The sequence below is a fragment of the Myotis myotis genome, unplaced genomic scaffold (genome assembly GCF_014108235.1).
Source record: "Myotis myotis isolate mMyoMyo1 unplaced genomic scaffold, mMyoMyo1.p scaffold_m19_p_3, whole genome shotgun sequence".
NCBI lineage: Eukaryota > Metazoa > Chordata > Mammalia > Chiroptera > Vespertilionidae > Myotis > Myotis myotis.
Window position 1 is genome coordinate 41,476,111 of NW_023416335.1, and position 19,682 is coordinate 41,495,792.

At 42.9% G+C, this 19,682-nt stretch overlaps 1 protein-coding gene across 6 annotated transcripts in view; it reads left to right on the forward strand.

Annotated features, from left to right (window-relative positions):
- ABCC4 (ATP binding cassette subfamily C member 4) overlaps positions 1-19,682 on the forward strand; it is a 226,675-nt gene that overhangs the window by 155,827 nt on the left and 51,166 nt on the right. For 5 of the 6 annotated variants that reach the window (XM_036297856.1, XM_036297851.1, XM_036297853.1 and 2 more), the window contains one exon: positions 17,324-17,474. In XM_036297856.1, the coding sequence (XP_036153749.1) occupies positions 17,324-17,474 (151 nt within the window). Of the gene's footprint in view, positions 1-6,558; positions 6,751-17,323; positions 17,475-19,682 lie in introns of those variants that run through there. The other variant, XR_004965841.1, reaches the window with a different exon arrangement.

Below are 19,682 nucleotides of genomic sequence, written 5' to 3' on the forward strand. Positions count from 1 at the left end.
AGCCTTTCTCTGGGTTTGCTGATTTTGTGTTCTCTGATTATCATCTGCGTTGGGTCTCCAAGCAGATAGTGCAGCGCTAGCTTCATAGCAGGTGTGACTCGGGTGTTTGTTTTTTTTTGGAGACGCACAGGCCGGTTACCGTAGCCCTCCCATGTGCTCCCCCAAGTTCCCCTCCCCCCAGTGTACCCGAGAAAATCACCACATGACATCGTGCCTGTATTATACACATGGCCAGCGCCTGCCTGAGCATGACCTAATGGGAACGGTGTCTTTATTTTTCTCACCTATTGATTGTTATTGTTGAGGTATAGTTTATATATAATAAAACACTTTCTTAGTTGGGTGAGTTTTGATCATTGTGTGACTGCCACAGTAAACACTATGTAGAGTACTTCCATCACGCGGAAAGTCTCTCTTGCTCCTGCAGCCCATTCCCACTCTTCTCCCCGACTTCGTCCACACAGATGAGCTTTCCTGTTCCTGTGCTCCTCGAGTGTAAAAGGAATTGATGCTGTAAGTTTGCCTGTGGCTGCCTTCTTTTGCTCAACACGTGTTTTGAGATCCATCCATATTGTTGCCTGTCTCAGTGGTTTTTCTTTTTTTTCTGTGTGATATCCCATTGTATGGAGCTATCCCACAATTTATCTATCTGTTCTCCAGTTGATGGACATTAGCATTGAACCTTATTGAACAAGTTTATGTGGACATGTGTTTTCATCCTTGTTGGTCAAATACTTAGAAGTGGGATCGCTGGGTCATAAGATAGGTGTATGTTAACTTTAAAAAGTTACCATAAAATTTTTCAAGGTAGCTGCACCATTCTGCACACCTACCAGCAATATAGGAGAGTTCTAGTTGCTCCACATCTTTGAAACATTATTATTGACTTTAGCCTTTCTAGTAGGCATGACTGTCTCTTGTGGTTTTAATTTGCATTTCCCCGATGATTACTGATACTGAGCTCTTTTTCACGTGTGTTAATTGGCCACGCAGGTATCTTCTTTTGTGGATTACTGTTTCAGATCTCTTGCTTATTTTTTTAAACTTAAAAAACTTATTTATATTGTTGATATATAGTTTATATGTATATATTTTTAATAATAGTTTTATATGTTTAAATAATAGTTGTATACTACTACTTCGTGAATATATTCTAGTCTGGGCTTGGCTTTTTATATTGTTAATTTTTTTTGGAGTGAGGTATAATTGACTTATAACATTATATTAGTTTTAGGTGTGCAACATAGTGGTTTAATAGTTGTACAGATTGCAAAATGATCACCACAGTAAATCTAGTTAACGTCCATCAGTTTACATGGCTCCAAGAAAATTTTTTTTCATGTGATGAAAACTTTTAAGCTCTACTATCTTAGCAACTTTCAAATATGCAATGCAGTATTATTAACTACTAGAGGCCCAGTGCACGAATTCGTGCACAGTGGAGTCCCTTGGCCTGGCCTGCGGGATCGGGCCGAAACCAGCTCTCTGACATCCCCCGAGGGGCCCCAGATTGTGAGAGGGCACAGGCCAGGCCTAGGGACCCCACCGGTCCACAATTGGGGCAGGGGAGGAACATGGGAGGTTGGCCAGCCAGGGAGGGACCGCAGGAGGGCTCCATGTCCGGCCCGTCTCTCTCAGTCCTGATCGGCAGGATCCCAGCAGCAAGCTAACCTACCGGTTGGAGCGTCTGCCCCCTGGTGGTCAGTGCACGTCATAGCGACTGGTCAACTCTCTGCCCCCTGGTGGTCAGTGCACATCATAGTGAGTGGTTGATCGGCCTTAGCATATCATTAGCATATTATGCTTTGATTGGTTGAACAGACGACTGGACACAGCATATCAGGCTTTTATTATATAGGATAGTCACCATATTATACATTGTATCCCTGGAACGAATTTATCTTATAACTGTAAATTTATAGGTTTTGACCCCTTTCATTCATTTCTCTCAACCTTTGGCAACCATCACTCTTCTCTGTATCTATGAGCTTGGTTTCTTTGTGTTTAGTTTTAAGTAAAATCACAAAGTATTTGTCTTTCTCTGTCTTAGCACAATGTCCTTTAGGTCTCTCCATGTTGTCACAAATAGCAAAATTTCCTTCTTTTTTATGGCTGAATAATACTCCATTGTATATATAGCACATTTTCTTTATCCATTCACCCACGGTGGGCAAATAATTTGTTTCCATATCTTGGCTATCATTAATAATGCCACATTGAACAGGCATTTCGAGTTAAGGTTTTGTTTTCTTCAAATACATCCCCAGAAATGGAATTGCTGTATCATATGGAGTTCTGTTATTAATTGTTTGAGGGACCTGCATACTCTTTCCACCAACAGTGCACAAAGGCTCCCTTTTCTTCACATCCTTGCCAACCCTTGTTACTTCTTGATTTTGTTTTTAGGTGTGAGGTGATAGCTAACATTCTAATAGGTGAGGTGACACCACGATCTGGTTTTGATTTGCAGCATTCATTGGATTGAAAAATCTCACACTCCAAAGTACCACACCAAGGACAAAGGGTCTTTCACTGATGTTTTAGTTTGTAAACATTTACAAATTGCCTGCCCCAAAACATAGTTTAAGCCCCCATGAGAAGGGAAAGGAGATGTGACTAACAATAGAGAGAAATTTTCTTCACCAGCGATATCATGGAACACCTGGTCACTCTGGATGCAATCTCTCTGGGAAGTACTGGCAGAAGAATAAGAGGCAGTGATACGGGGGTGTTGCTTGGTGTGCATTTCCAATCTCTGCCTTTTACCCCCATCTCTTGGTGATGGAGGAAGAGGAGAGAGGATTAGTGTTTTACCAAACTGACCAGTCAAGCATATAGCATCCCCTCACCATCTCCTAGGTTCCAGGCTCAGCAACATTATATAAGCTTTGCTTGAGAGAGAGATGACTGACAGGATGTTCTATATCGACTCTAACTTGTTCACTCTCCCCTGTGAGTGCAGCACAGCAGGTAAGCTGAAGCTCAGCATCTGTACAGGAAAAGTGGTGTACACACAACCTCAGCTGGCTGCCCCATGATGCTTTTGGCTTGCCCATCACACCTAAGAATTACCTGAGTTATATGTAATAGCAGAGGCCTGGGCCCTCTCAGAGACCCACAGTGCTGCTGCTCACTGCTGAGGACAAGTGAAGTGTCCTTCCTGGGCAAGTGTTCAGAAAGGTTCTCATCTTTATCGATGTAGCCTTCCCATTGGGCTACGAGATACTTCCATTTAGACCCTTTGCTGGTTGGCTTCTTAGCAAAAGTCAAGTGCATTTTGTGGGTAATCGATCTATGGAGAAGTTTGAGGAAGACTTGTTGAGCGCCCCTCATGAACCTCTCTTTCAAACCCAGTCGCCTTCACTGTGCTGTCATGTAGACCTAGGCATGGGCCCCCTCAAACCCATCCCAGACTGAGCTGCTGAGTCCTGGGGGAAAGCATGGGCTCAGTCCCCGGGAATGATGCGGTGAAGTGGTTCTGAGACTGGGAGGCTGAGGAAATGGTGTCCCAGAAGGTTGGGTTGATGTTAGCCTGGACTTGGGACCCCGAATCTTCTGAACCTCCTGGTCACTCTGCCTCAGTATTTGGCCTTCTTCTAATCTAGGTTTAAAAGTCCCAGAGGGTTAGCGTTCAGTGTTGTGGGAAAAGGCATCTAAATGGTTTCAACATTGCCAGTGCTCAGAGGTCCTGAAATGATTTATATTAGGTTGTTCAATACTTGGAAGGCATTTCATTAAACCCTCAGAAGTGACAGGCTGTAGGAAATCTTTTCTCCATTGTGGGAGAGATGGAGGTGATCCTGAATGAAATTATTTTCGGGTCCTGTTTTCTCTGGGAACGGGGAACATTTTCTGGTTTCCTTCTGCTGCCCTAGGCCCCCAGACTTGCTTTTGCAGCCAACATCCACCCTCTCTCTAGGGAACTCATGGCCCAGGCTGTGTTTCGGATGCCAGATTCAAAGGCTTCAGCAAGAACCTGGGAGAGAGATGAGCGGGGCACGACCTAGCAGGACTGTGCTCAGCAAAGTGACTGTTGAGTTCTGAGTTTCTTTCCAGCAGTAGTGGCTCCCAACTTTCCTCCTACACCTGGTCACTGTCATGCCTTCTACCAAAGGTGTGGGGAAATTTTGCCTGCTCGGTGGCTACCGGGCCAGTAGAGTTACCCCTTTGGTCACCCCAGCAAAGGTGGACTCAGAGAAACCAGTCCCCAGATGAGCACTTAAGAGACATCAGTCTGTGCAAGAGTTGGAAGAAGACCTGGGTTGTTCCGGCCCCCAAATTCAGAGATTGGAGCATGGCGGTAAGAGGCTGACCCCACAGATGCTTATCCCAGCAAAGGTGGAATGAGAGAAGCCAGTCCCGAGATGAGCACTCAAGAAATTAGTCTGCTGCCATTTGACCCAGTAATACCACTTCTAGGAATATACCCCCAGAAACCAGAAACACCAGTCAGAAAGGACATATGCACCCCTATGTTCATAGCAGCACAATTCACCATAGCTACGATTTGGAAACAGCCTTCCATCAGCAGATGAATGGATTAGAAAACTGTGGTACATCTACACAATGGAATACTACACTGCTATAAAAAAAGAAGGAATTCTTACCATTTGCAGCAGCATGGATGGAACTGGAGAGCATTATGCTAAGTGAAATAAGCCAGCAAGTGAAAGAAAAACACCACATGATCTCACTCATTTATGGATAATAAAGAATATTATTACCTGATGAACAAAAAGATAGATGCAGAGGCAGAGAAGCATCGAACAGACTGTCAAATTACAGCGGGAAGGCTGGGGGGTGTTGCGGGAGGGTGGGGGGGGTAAGAGATCAACCGAAGGACTTGTATGCATGCATATAAGCATAACCAATGGACACAGACACTGGCAGGGGGGCTAAGGGGGGTAGGGCATGTGCCGGGGGGTAGGGGAAGCCAGGGGAAGGTCAATGGGGGGAAAAAGGAGACATATGTACTACTATTTGTAATACTTTAAACAAGAAAATAAAATTTTAAAAAAAAGAAAGGAATCAGTCTGTGCAAAAGTTGGACGAAGACCTGGGATATTCCAACACCAAAATTCGCCGATTGGAGCATGGCGGCAAGAGGCTGACCCCACAGAAACTTGCTGGCTGAGGCCCTCTGCAGAGAGGACAAACGTTTAACGGCCTAAGACAGCTAATCTCTCTTCCTTCAGTGACCCCCGCTGCCCACCCCTGGCGATTACAACCTGAGCCATTCTGTGAGTCTTCCCCAGCCAGGAGTCTCCTTCCTTACTAAACAGTCATGGGCAAGGAGTCCCAGAAACTAAGGTTTCAAATGGTAGGCTGCCCTGAACCTCCAGGGCTGAAGCTGGCCAGTCAGAAAACCCGGTGTTCCTCTGCCCAGTCTCTAGAGTCCCTTCTTGGGCAGAAGAAAGAAAAGTCTGTGCTCTGTGAGCCACATAGGACCCAGGGGCAAAGAGAGGACGCAGAGTGGCCTTCGCAGCGGCCCACCAGCCTACCAGATGGGCTCCCTGGAAAGTATGGAGCAGCAACCCCCTTTCCTCAGGCTCACTGGCCTTTTTGTTCCCAGCCTCTCTGTCCTTAGCGGCGTCCCTTACTGATCAATAATTTTCTGTGTAAGCCAGAGTTTGACTTGAAATTCAGTTTTCATTGTGAGGCCCCAGACCTCCCTTTTTCCATGAAGTACATTCCCATGTGGGGTACCTCATCCTGTAAGACTGTCTGCCTCCAGAAAGCCACTTGAGTGCAGCTTCTACCAGTATGGGGCTCCTGCAGTGACACCTGTGCAAATTGGGGCAGGACTCAGGCTGATACCAATGAGTCCTCTCGTGTGTGTGTGTGTGTGTGTGTGTATGTGTGGAGGTGGGACTGAGAAAATGCTGTTTCTACCTATGAATCCACCACTTTTTCTATTGATTTACTTAACAAATACTTACTAAGCACCTGTGCTTGTCACTTGGGATATTTTGGTGACTGAGATGACTGAAGCCCCTCCCCTCAGAGCATCCACAAATGAAAGGAAGAGATAAGTCCACAATATACTTTCAAACAATAATTTCTATAAGGAAACGCGAACTAGGATAAGAGGCTAGAGCAGGGGTGGGCAACCCTTGGCACACATGCCAAACATGGCACGCCAGTAACTTTTGCTGGCACGCGAAACCCTCTCTTATAATCTTCCATTTACAATTTTTTTCTTAATATCGACTTTTTTATTTTTCAGATAAATTCAGTGTAGGTGCATCTTGGATAAATAAATAATTTTATATAACATGTATACATTAAAAAATAAATGTATTTTTCATCATCATATACTGTGTTTTTGTCACTTGAATGAATTTTATTATTTCTTCAAGGTTCTTCACATCCGTACACCTTAAGAGATATCAAGTAGGCGTAACATGTTCTCAAAAAATTAGGGTTGGCACGCAGAAGAATTTTGAGTCAGAGATTTTGCTGGTTTTGGCACGCACTCACAAAAAGATTGCCCACCCCTGGACTAGAGTGATGCGGGGGTACTAGGTTACACAGGGTGTCAGCGAGGTCTTCTTGCAGGAGGTGAATTTTCAGTGGAGATGTGAGCGATGGGTCCTCTGAGGAGCCAGAGGAAGAGTATTCCTGGAGGATGACATGGCAAATGCAAAGACCGCAAGGCAGGAATGTGGCCGGCCGGCCTGTTCCAGGACTGGCAGGATGGCCATCGCGGCCAGGGAAGAAAGAGAAAGGAATGAAGATGTGATGGGAGAGGTAGGTATGGGCCAGACTCTAGCGGGCCTATCACCCATGGTGAGGAGCCTGGGTCTTTTCTTAGGTGTGATGTGCATCCTGGGTTGGCTAGAACAGGAGGTGCAGTGATCTGATGTCGCCAATGGAGAGATCACTCTGACTGCTGTGCATGGCTGTGGGGTGCTGGCTGTTAACAGTGGAACGGCTCAGCAGTTAAGGGGACAGTTTGTCCTAGGGAGGGGGGTGGGGGAATATCAACAGACGAGAGAGCTCAGGCTTGGGGCCTGTGTCCCAGGCCCCCCTGCCTCAGGAGCCAGGACAGAAGGGGGCACTGCCAGCAGCTTGTGTCCCTCAGGTCAGGGTGAGATCACCCACCCTGTGGACAGACAGCATGCTTGTCCCCAGGGGCCACAGTGGCAAGACTGTTGCTCCTCCCCCAACACATACACTCAAGGTCAAGGCAGGTCCTGATCACCTAAGTCTCCCTAAGCTGGGTTAGAGGATGGAGGCACACACAGTGGGGCACACACAGTTACCCACAGAAGACCACTAATGCCTCTTCCTGCAGCGACCGCTGCCCACTGCCCACCCGCGAGATGAGAACCTTAGTGTCTGTTTCTGGTACTTGCTGTGACCGAGGCTGCCATTTATATCAAAGTGATCTTCCCCATAGCCTAATACCATTGCATAGTTATTACAACACTAGAAGCCTGGTACACGAAATTGGTGCGTGGGTAGGGTCTCTAGGTCTGGCTGGCGATCAGGGCCGATCTGTGGGGCAACTGGTGGGGCAATTGGGCGGCACCTGCTGGCACCCGCCTTGGCCGGCCTGACACTGCCCGCTCACTGGCCCTGCCCCTGCCACCACTGTCGGTCGCCTCCCTCTGGGGCCTCCGGGCTGGGGGCAGCTCCTGCATTGAGCGTCTGCCCCCTGGTGGTCAGTGCTGTCATAGCGACCTGTTGTTCCACTGTTCCGTCGACTTGCTTATTAGACTTTTATTATATAGGATTATTACTATAGTATATAGGATTACTAACTATATTCCCTATGAGGTATTTTACGTCCCCTTGACTGACTTTATAACTGGCACTTTCTTACTCCTTAATCCCTTCACCTTCTTAACCCATCTACCCAACCTCTCTCCCATGTGGCAATTATCCATTAGTTCTCTGTATCTATGAGTTTGTTTTTGTTCTGTTTGTTCATTTATTTTGTGTTTTAGATTCCACATATAAGTGAATTATGTCACTTAGCATAATACCCTCTAGGTCCATCCATGTTGTCACAAATGGCAAGATTAGAGAGGTGGGAAATGTTTCCTCCTCGTGATGACAGTTTTACTTTTTCATTTCTAATATTTATGAATTTTATGTTCACTCCTTAACTTACTGCTGTGGCTAAAGCTACCAGGACAATGTTGAATAGAAGTCATGAAATGAGAATTTCTTTTTTCTTTTTTTTAAAATATGTTGTTACTGATTTCAGAGAGGAAGGGAGAGAGAGAGAGATAGAAACATCAATGATGAGAGAGAATCATTGGTCGGCTGCCTCCTGCACGCCCCACAGTGGGGATCGAGCCTGCAACCCAGGCATGTGCCCTGACCAGGAACTGAACTGTGACCTCCTGGCTCAGAGGTTGACACTCAACCACTGAGCCATACCAGCCGGGTGAGATGAGACTTTCTCATCCTCATAGGGTCAGGTCTTTTCAATATTTTTGCATTAAAAGTGATGTTAACAGCAATTTGCAGGGTACATATTTGTTATGAGATTGAAAACGTTTCCTTTAATTCCTAATTTGCTGCGAGTTTTTACTTTTTTAAATCGGTGTTGAATTTGCACAAATATTTTTTCTACATCTCTTTAGATGATCATATGATTATTCCCCATTACTCTTTCAATGTGGTGAAATATACTGATTCTCATTAGCAGGTTAGGTTAACCTTATATTCTTGGAATGAACTCCTATTTGGTCATGAAGTAGCATCTTTTATTGTGTACCACAGTGTTCAGTATAATATTTTATAAAGAATTTTTGTATCTGTTCTTCATGAAAAATATTGGTACATAATTTGCTGTCCTTGAAACATTTACTCAGCCCTTGGTCTCAGAGTTATGCTGGCCTTCTAAACAGAGATGGGAAGTGTTTCCTCCTTTTGATGGTCAGTTTTAAGTATCCACTTGGCTAGGCTACATTCCCCAGTTACTCAGTGAGAAAGTAATCTATCCCTAGCTAGTTTGGCTCAGTTGATAGAGCATTAGCCTGTGGACTGAAGGGTCCAGGGTTCAATTCTGGTAAGGGACACATGCCCAGGTTGCAGGCTCAATCCCCAGTAGGAGGTGTGCAGGAGGCAGCTGATCAATGATTCTCTCATCATTGATGTTTCTATCTCTCTCTCCCTCTCCCTTCCGCTCTGAAATCAATAAAAATATATTTTTAAAAAGGTAATCTAGGTGTTGCTGTGTGGGTATTTTGTAAATGTTATTAAAGTCCATAATCAGTTGATTATCTGGGTGGGCCTGACTTAGTCAGTTAAAAGTCCTTAAGAGTTAAAGCTCTCTGAAGAAAAAGAAATGAACCTTGTGAATAATAGTGTCAGCTCCTGCCCAAGGGTTCCAGCCTGCATACCCTTTCCAGCCTGCTCTGTAGATTTCCGACTTGCCTAGTCAAGTTCAGTTGTGAAGTATTATCCCTTTTTATTGTTAGATTCAGTTTATTGGCATATTATTTAGTGTTCCTAAGACAGATTTGTAAATTTGCTTTCTTCTAATATCTTTGTCTGGTTGTTATATATCATGATAATTTTGGGGTTAAGTTCTCTGGAAGAATTTGCTAAGTAAATTTGCTACAATTTACTTGCCAAACCATTTTGGCCTCTAAGTCTTTTCTGTAAGAAGCTTTTAAATTATGGTTTCAGATTCTTACATTGGTATGGAATTATTCAGATATTCTGTTTTTCTTTTGTCATTCTTGGTATATAATTATTCAAGAAATTTGACTTTGCATTAAAAATGTTAAGTTTATCAGCACATGGTTTATTGTTTTCTCTTTTTAATGGGCATGGTATCTCTTGTTTTCTCCCCTTGTCGTTCATGATAATGGTGATTTCCCTTCTTTTTTTCTCAGTTAGTCTTGGTAGGGGTTTATTCATTGACTTTCTCAAAGAAACATGCTTCAGGATTTGTTGATTTTTCTGGAAGTTATTTTCTGTTTCATAAATCTACTTTTCTCTGGTTTCAATTCTGCTACATACTAGTACTTTAATATTCTCTTCATTTTCTGACTTAGAGATGGAATTTTAGACTTTTAGTCCTTTTTTTTGTAAGACCTTTTTTAGAGCAGCTTAGGTTGACAGCAAAATTAAGGAAGATTTCCCATGTATTACCAGCAGCCTTTCTTTAAAGAAAAAAAAAGTTTAAAGCTATAAGTTTACCTCTAAACACAGCTTTAATTTCAGCCCTCAAATTTTAATATTAGTAGATTTCATTTTCTGGCAAAATACTTCGAAGCAGGTGTTATGTCAAAGGTTATTACTGAATTTATAAGTATTTAATGACTTTCTAGTTATCTTTTTGTTGATGACTTAAATCCACTGAGGTCAAAACATATTCTGCACAATTTCGGTCTCTTGAAGTTTGTTGATACTTGCTTTTATTATATAGTACATATGCAGTTGAAAAGAATGTATTCAGTTACTGGCTGCAGTATTGTATATTTTTAAATTATGTCGAGTTTGTTAATTATGTTTTTCAACCTTTTATATATCTACTAGAGGCCTGGTGCACGAATCCGTGCATGTGTGGGGCTCCTCTAGGTGGCCTGCAGGGAGTGCGTGTAAACCAGTCCAGCGCCACTTGCAGCTCCTACCTGCCACTCCTGCTCATCCCGGCCCCACTGTGCCTGCCATGGGCTTGCCCCCAATCAGTCCTGATTGGGAGAGGCTCACACTGCCACAGCAGTGCTCGCCAGCCGTGAGCCTGCACCTGGTGCTGTCCTGAGGGGAGTGGCCTGTAGGATCGGGCTGAAACTGGCTCTCCGACATCCCCCAAGGGGTCCCAGATTGCGAGAGGGTGCAGGCCAGGCCGAGGGACCCCACTGGTGCACGATTGGGCTGGGGAGGGACTATGGGAGGGCTCCACAACGTGTCGGCCCATCTTGCTCAGCCTCAATCAGCTGGACCCCAGCAGCAAGCTAACCTACCGGTTGGAACATCTGCCCCATGGTGGTCAGTGCATGTCATAGCGAGTGGTTGAGCGGCCTTAGCATATCATTCGCATATTACGCTTGATTGGTTGTACAATCGACCGGTCACTGGACGGCCGGGCACTTAGCATATTAGGCTTTTATTATATAGGACTAGAGGCCCAGTGCACAACATTCATGCACTCGGGGTGCGGGAGGGGTCCCCTCAGCCCAGCCTGTGCCCTTTAGCAGTCCAGGAGCCCTCAGGGGATGTCTGACTGATGGCTCCTGCCACCACTGCTGCGTCAGCCATCAGCCCGGCTTGTGGCTGAGCAGCACTCCCCCTGGGGGCATGCACTGACCACCAGGGGGCAGCTCCTGCGTTGAGTGTTTGCTCCCTGGTTGTCAGTGCACATCATAGTGACCAGTCATTTCCCCATTCAGTCAATTTGCATATTACCCTTTTATTATATAGGATTGATATTTATCTGATCGTTCAATCAGTTATTGAGATAAATGGGTTAAAAACACCCACTAGGAGTATGGATTTGTCTATTTCTCCGGAGTTCTGTTAGATTTTGCTTTATACGTTTTGTCATTATGTTGTTATGCTTTTATAAATGTAGATTTTTAAAATATCTTCTGTGTAAATTGAATCTTTATTTTTATGAAATGCTTTTCTTTACTTCTATGAATTCTTACTAACTTAAAGCTTCTATGTTTATAGTGGTATAGATAGACACTCCAGATTTCTTTTATGGTTAGTGTTTTCATTGGGTACCTTTTTCTAACCTTTTACTTCCACCTTTATGTGCCCTTATTTCTAAGGGGTGCCTTTTGAAAGTAGCATATAGATGGACTCCAGCATTGAATTTCTTAATAAGCTCTAACACTGAGGTAAGGCAGAAAGAAAGCTATTGATCAATAAGATGATGATCACAAAGAAAGGAAGAAGTGCATTACATTTCCCTAATATTATCTATTGTGTGGTTCAGAAATTGTGAGCTGTGCCCCACCATTCTACTATGCAGTGGAGTTAGCTAGGACTCAGGATGAAGAACTAATGGAAAGCTACATGAGCCCCAGAGCTGGTGTGGCTATGAAAAGATCCCAGGCCAAATGGGGGAGGAAAGGGATAATGGACACATCCCAAGGAAAGGACAAGTATGGAAAGTTTAATTTTAGAGTTTGCATAGACCTCTTCCTACACTGACTTGGATGAAGTAAAAAGAAACAGGTGGTCAAAGAGGGATCTGGGAACCAGACTTGATCTCTGAACTCCCTAAGACATGCAAGGAGCCATATCAACACATAACTTACACCTGATTTAATACTAACCCTAGTATTAATAGTATTTATATTAAGGTTTAGGAGCTTACATTTAAGACTCTTCCATATTTTTCTCTTTGCTTCTATTTACCTATAATTGAAGTATAATGAGTATTATTTGATTGGAATTACATTTTACTTCTTAATACTTGTAGAATTTTGGATAGCCTGTTCAAAATTGTACTGCCTCCACAAGAATCTTGTACTAGCCAGCAGCACAATCTGTGTGATAGCCATTTTATGGAACGGTTATTTTTTATCTTATATGTTTCCAAAATAAATAGATAGAAGAATCTCTCCTACACCCACATCAGTAAACAGCTTACTGATCAAAAAACTAGGCATCATTTCTTTCTCCAAATCAGAAGAAAATCTTGCCATGTTTTCTTGCCAAGAAGTGAATCTTGCTTTGTTTATTGCATTTAAGCCATATCTTTTGTGAGATCAGCAATAGTTTAAGGCAATCTGGATGATTTGCCCTTATCACAACTTGGAACGGAATTCTTTGGAGTCTGACTGACAGTAGATTTAAAAGCTTTGAAATTCCTTTGAGGTGTTAGCAATCTTAATGATCCTGGTTTTATTTTTTTAATGCTGTAAGCAAATAATAAAAGTACTGTCTACTGATTAAGTGGCCTTATGATTAAATACATATTTCACTTAGTATTTAATGTAAGTATGCGAACGAGGAAGAGTTCAAATAGTAATGGAGTGAGCCAAAAGTATGGATGACATATTTATTTGCATAGAATAAGAAGAATACATTTTTTAGTGCTGTTTATAGAAAACACGTTCTTTGGCACAAGCTTCACAAAGGCGAGCAGGAACAGAATTCCATGGAATTAAGTTGAAAGTAAATCGTGGGTAGATACCTAGGAATTCTTACAGGACTGTAAACAGTTTGGTAGTTAGATGCCAAACAGGCAAACAGGTCCTTGTGTTTAAAATTGTGCTTGTGAAGGGACCATGTTAAAATCTATGTATTAGAATGCAATGTTAATTCTAGAGGAAGAGACTTCCTAAGAAATGTAAATGTTTTTACCACCATCTAAATGCAGATATTGAACATGTGAAATAGTCTCATTTTTTGTCCTTGGGTTTTATGTATTTATTAAAATTAAATTTGGTTCCTTTCCCCGCCCCCCCCCCCCCCGCCCCCAAAGTCATTGTGCTTTCTGGGCTTCGAATTGATCTATCTCATGAAACTGTTTGGTGTGTGTTTTAATTTAAACAGTAATTCTTAAATAAACACCTGTTAGTGTGTTCTGTTAGCAAGCATTTTAAAGATCTTTTAATGATCAGTTCTGCTCTGTGAACCGAACACACCATTATTCCCTAATTAGCTGGGAGTCTAGAACTGGTTACCTCATGGGAAAGACCAACGAAACTAGAAAATGCAGGTAGGGAAGGGAAAATAATATAAAATAGGGTTATATCTTGATATTAATTTTTCAAATATGAATCTGATATGTATATGGGATACAATATTATGTAGAATTTTAAAGAACAGGCACTGGTGAAAAATGACTGAATTATCTGACTTTGGGAAAATTACTAAGCCTTTCTGAGTGTCATTTTCCTGCTTTGTAAATGGAGACGATAATCCCTTCTACTAAGAGTTGATGTGAGAATAAGATTAAGTAATGAATGTGAAATACTTAAGAGGTTGGACACATGGCAAGCTTCATGAAATGTGTATCCATTATTAGTATTTGGGCGGGTGGGATAACCAACATTTCATTGCTTGCCAACTAGATCCAGGGAATTGTGGGATTTCTTCAGTATTATGAGGAAATTTGCCATTAGGCATCAGCAAAGTGTTTGATTGGGCAGGTTTTTAAAACCATTAAATTTTTTCATAAGCACTTTTCCCTTGTTTGCTTTTGTGCACCTTATTAATATTCATTTGGATGCCAGTGTAGTTTGTCAGGAACAGCTGCCCACAGCTGCAGCAGGCTTTCCGAGAATGAGAGGTACCTGTCAGGCATCTTCATAGGCGCTGCTGGCAGGGTCCTCTACCTTAGTCACCCCGGCGTCCAACTCAAGATGCTTGCTTAGTAAGAAGGCCGACCTGGATGGGGTAGACATAGTTGACTTTCCTGGGATACTGTGGTTCACAGATTCTATCTAGCTTTTGTGTTTCCCTTGATAACGACACCAGTTCATGATGCACAAAGTAGAAAATGTCAAATTGATCTTCTATTTTGGAAATTTAGAATAACCCGGTAAGCAGGCATTTGGTTTGGTTTTGATTCAGAGACCCCCACCTTTTTCCTTACGTCTCCCTGAATGCTCAGCAACTTCAGAGCAAGTGTGTCTTCACTAGGAAGAAGCAAGGCTTTCTCCTTAGAGGAAAAAGGACGTGGAATGCAAACAATAACAATAAAAAAAAATGTTGAGTTGCCTTCAGGTTCCTGAGGTTATCAATGCTTGGAAGGCCTAGATTTTTTTTGGGGGGGAGGGGACGGGGGCGTGCAAGGAGGAATATGTAGAGGTCAGAAATTGTAGTAGGCATGAGGTTTATTGTCCATCTTATTTCAGAGGTGCATATTCCAATAAAATAGACCCTGGATACAACAGCCCGAGAAAAGCCACAGCCTCTCCCCCCTTTCCCCCTAACAACTAATGATGGCAAGCCTGGTGACTTTACTTAAGATCAGATATAAATGCCAGCTGGGAGGACCCTCCCCCATGAGTGTGAAGGACAAGGTGGGCTTCTTCATGGGTGTAGCAGGATGGGATGCATTGGTTAATCCAGTAGCTGTAAGACATTGTTCAGCTGTGAGTATAATAGGAAAGAAGCCAGGCAGCCCTATTTTTCTCCATTTATTATTGGAATTTGTTCCTGCAGAATTCCATTCCTCTTGAGTCTGGGTTTTGTGACGATAACCACAGTAGAGACTGGAGAAGCCGTGAAAGCACAGGGGTCTGCATCAAGACAATGCAGTTTGATTCACAAGGGCTCCCGACCACAGTTTCAGCCCTTGTAGTTTCCTCCATCCTCCATCCTCCTCCTGTCTGCGGCTGTGGATATGGATTCTCAAAGTCCACTGTGCTCCTGGCTTTCTCCACAATACCTCGTAACTTCCAGGGAGAACCTGGGACAGCCACTTAACCTCCGAGCTTCATGGCTCCTTATCTGTCAATGGAAATGACAGTTCTTTCCTCATTCACAAGCTGGTTCTGAGGACCTCTGTGAAAAGTGATTTGGAAGAGCTGTGAAATGATAACCTGAGTCTGCGTAGACATCACCCTGCTAATCCTTCCCTCACGGATTGCTGTCCTGGGCAGGGTGGTGGGTAAGGCCTTGGGCTGGCAGATAGAGGGTGCAGTGCTGGTGCTGAGACGACACAGGAGAACCGTGTTAACCTTTGCTGCTGGGCTCCTTCTTGGTCAGAAGTTGCATCAACTGTGATTACTGCCTGTAGATTCTTCATGCCACTCTCTGTTTGTTAAGCCCACCTGTGAAGTTTGGTCACAAGTCTCTTCTTAGAACGCTCTAAACCGGGTCCAGTATTCCTCCTCGTGTTTCTGTAGCACCCTATGCTTTGCAGTCTGGGTCAAGTTGCTTTTCCTCTCCCTGTGCCTCGGTGTCTCCATCTGTAAAATGGGATAATATTACTAATTCAGTAGGGCTATTGTGAGAATTAAGTGGGTTAATACACATGAAGTATTTAACATGTAACCAGATACACAGACAGCATGCAGGAAGTGTTAAATATAGGTAGGACAAGAAAGCACAACCCCACTTCCAAAGGTAAACATTTTCCTCCTTTTCTGAGTACTGAATTTGCACCTATCCACTTCTTTTTCTTTTTTAATTGTCTAAAGTTTTACATATGTCTCTATCCACTTCTTTATCTCTGAGTATTGCTGAGTCTTCTGATTCTTCATCTGTAATAACTCCTTGCTCATTTCCTGGGTGATATCTATTGACTCATGATAGTTTGGGATTCAAGTCTTACCCCCTCTGAGTCTCACATTTTCTCATCAGCTAAATAAGGAAAATAGCAATGCCTACCGCATGGAGCTACCGAGAGCATCAAAAGAGCTCATGCCCAGAGAGTTCTTATCTCCGTGTTTGGCATATAGTAAGCATTCGATAGGTAGCAGCAGGATCACACCTATGTTTTTGTTCTTTTTTTGGATGGGAAGACATTTCCTGCCATTACAACACGTCTTTGGAAGTGAGGAATTTAATCCTAACAAAACAACTCATTAAATCTATTTTTGCAAAGAATTCTTGGTAAGGGAGGTGAAAGGGTTCCCGGACCCATTTCCAATGTGTGTGAGTGGAGGCTTCCCCACACCAGCAAGCAATTCTTGGATGCCAGCCTGATGTCTGAGCATTCGACTCAATTCTGATACCATTTGCCCAGGATGGAATCTGATTCCACAGGTAAAGGGCTCTGTCCCACCAGACCGCCCTTCACTTCACACTCACTTATAAGCCCAGCTTGTTACCTGTGCTTCTGAATGATTGGCTGCAAATTAGAGGTTTCCATGAGCCCCTTCTGGGGCTCCATTAATTTGCTAGAATGGCTCATAAAACTAGAAAAACCCGTTTACTCGCTAGATTACGGATTTATTGTAAAGAATACTAAGGATATGGATCCAACAGCCAGCGAAGAGAGACAGGGGCAAGGTCCTGAATGAAGCTCAAGGAGATTCTGTCCTTGTGCAGCTTGGGGCTCATTATGGTGGAAAGCATTCTGGTTTTCCAACTTGGAAGCTCTCCGAGAAAAGGGCAAGGAACTGTCTGCTGGGGTTTTTATGGAGGCTTCGTTATGTGGTCATGATTGACTAAGTCAGTTGGCCATTGATTCAGCCTCAAGCCCCTCTCTTCTTGAAGGACAGTCAGGGGGTAGGACTGAAAGTTTTAATCCTCTAACCATAGATTGGCTCCATTGGCAACCAGTTCTGTTCTTCAGGTGTGTTCCTCAGGTGACTTCATTAACATAAAAGATACCTTGATCACTTGGGAGCTCTGTGCGGGAAATGGGGGCAAAGACGAAATCATTAATTCTTATTATAAATCACAATCTCACAGGAGACCTCTGCATCTGTTTTCACTGTTTCAGACGTTTCTGCAAGTGATTGGTGTGGTCGGCGTGGCGGTGGCGGTTATACCTTGGATTGCAATACCCTTGGTTCCCCTTGGCATCATTTTCATTGTTCTTCGGAGATATTTCTTAGAAACGTCCAGAGATGTCAAACGCCTGGAATCTACGAGTGAGTACGAGGGCTGTCAGGTTGGGATGGCAGCAGTGCAGTCTGGCTTCCGTTGATGCCCTCATTAAGGAGACCCCTGAAATTCTCATAACGTTAACATGAACTGTGTGTATTAAAACCTCTGTTAGTCAGTGTGGCCTTTAATGCAAATAGATCAGTGCCATGCTAGATGCAGCCTTCAGCTTCGCATAAGGCAAGAATGGATGTAAGATTCCATGGGAATGTGAGCACTGAAGACAGACATTTCCATCCTGGTCATGACATACTTCCTAATCCAGAGCAGAAGGCAATACATGTTTCTTAGGTATAAAGGATCTCATCATGTTTTAATTAGTAGAGAAATAAAACAGATTCTCTCCCCCTCCCCCTGAATTTCTAGAAATGACAAAGGAAAGGCAAAGATTGCAGTGGTTCTCAACCTTCCTAATGTCTCAACTCTTTAATACAGTTCCTCATGTTGTGGTGACCCTCAACCATAAAATTATTTTCGTTGCTACTCCATAACTGTAATTTTGCTACTGTTATGAATCGTAATGTAATTACTGATATGCTATATGTGTTATCCGATGGTCGCAGCCCACAGGTTGAGAACCGCTGGATTAGAGGAAGAAAAGGTGTCAGGAAATGCACTCATGTCAGAGTGATACATTTGAAAAATATATTACTCTCACATACTCAAAACATTTCCAATAAGTTGTGGTGGTTAAATGTTTTGAAAAGATAAGCACTGCTATTTTCAGTCTTGCTCTTAATTGTCACCAGTAGTGCCACACTGTTTGAGGGCTACCCACCCCCACCCCCTTGGGCTGTCCTTATAAATGGATACTGAAAATAATCCCCTCGGGAGGACATAGGAGAGGGATCAGTTTAGTCTGTTACTCTATTCAGCTTCCTAGAGTTAGAATAGTGGGGAAAGCATTTTATGATTAACCATTGTGTTCTACAGGTAATCACAGAGGATGTACCGATTCAGAGCTTATCTCATTAATGCACAGACATTTTATTATCAAAACAACAAAATTATAAGGAGAATAGATACTAATATGTTTTTAAGTCTATAAGGATGATAGCCAAAACATAAAGAAGGAAGATAAAAATTATAAGACTAACATATGTATTTTTTAAATCTATAAGGATGATAGCCAAAACATAAAGAAGAAAGATAATTGTATCAGAAACCTCAGCTGAGGATAGTTACTGCAAAATAACACCAGCTTAGCTTTCTGGAAGCCAGGCTAAGGAGAGAAATGTTGATTCCCACGGTTCTCCGTATCTACCAAGTGGAAAAATACAAGTTCATTAGGATAAAGGAGTTTTTGTTGTGGCAAATGTGTGTTTCTTTTTTAATAATAAACCCTAGAAGGGCATTTGTCCTAAGTATTTGCATAAAGACTAGTGGGTGACAGTTTCATAAAAGCTATAGCCAACTTTTCAGTCATCAAGAAAACCAGCTAAACTACTGTTGAGGGTTGGTTTTCTTAGATCTTTTAATGGGGTGGCGGAGTAGTGTCGTCAAGGTGTTGATAACATTCTGTTGATGTGATTTGTTATGATGACAGGACTTGGAGAAGGCGGGACAAGTGATAAGTGCCAACCATTTTTTTGTGTAGACAACAAGGCTTCAGTCATTTACTAGTGGAGGCCACTCTTTCCTCCACACCCCACAGATAACCACATGTGGTAGCCAGTTGATTAGACCTGGTGGTCTGTACCATAAATAACAATTCCACTGTTTCCTCTAAGCCGGCGGTTCTCAACCTGTGGGTTGCGACCCCTTTGGGGGTCAAACGACCCTTTCACAGGGGTTGCCTAAGACCATCAGAAAGCACATATATAATTACATATTGTTTTTTATAATTAATCACTATGCTTTAATTATGTTCAATTTGTAACAATGAAAATACATCCTGCGTATCAGATATTTACATTACGATTCATAACAGTAGCAAAATTACAGTTATGAAGTAGCAACAAAAATAATTTTATGGTTGGGGGTCACCACAACATGAGGAACTGTATTAAAGGGTCTCGGCATTAGGAAGGTTGAGAACCGCTGCTCTAAGCAATAACTGACAGCACCTCTTGAGGCCACTGTTGGGACCACCCGCAAAAAGAAGGACATCTGATTGTCTTGGCTAGAAGGCACAAACTTGCTTCATCCGTGTGCTTTGAATAACTGCTAACGTCCCGAGCTTTGTTTTCAGGTCA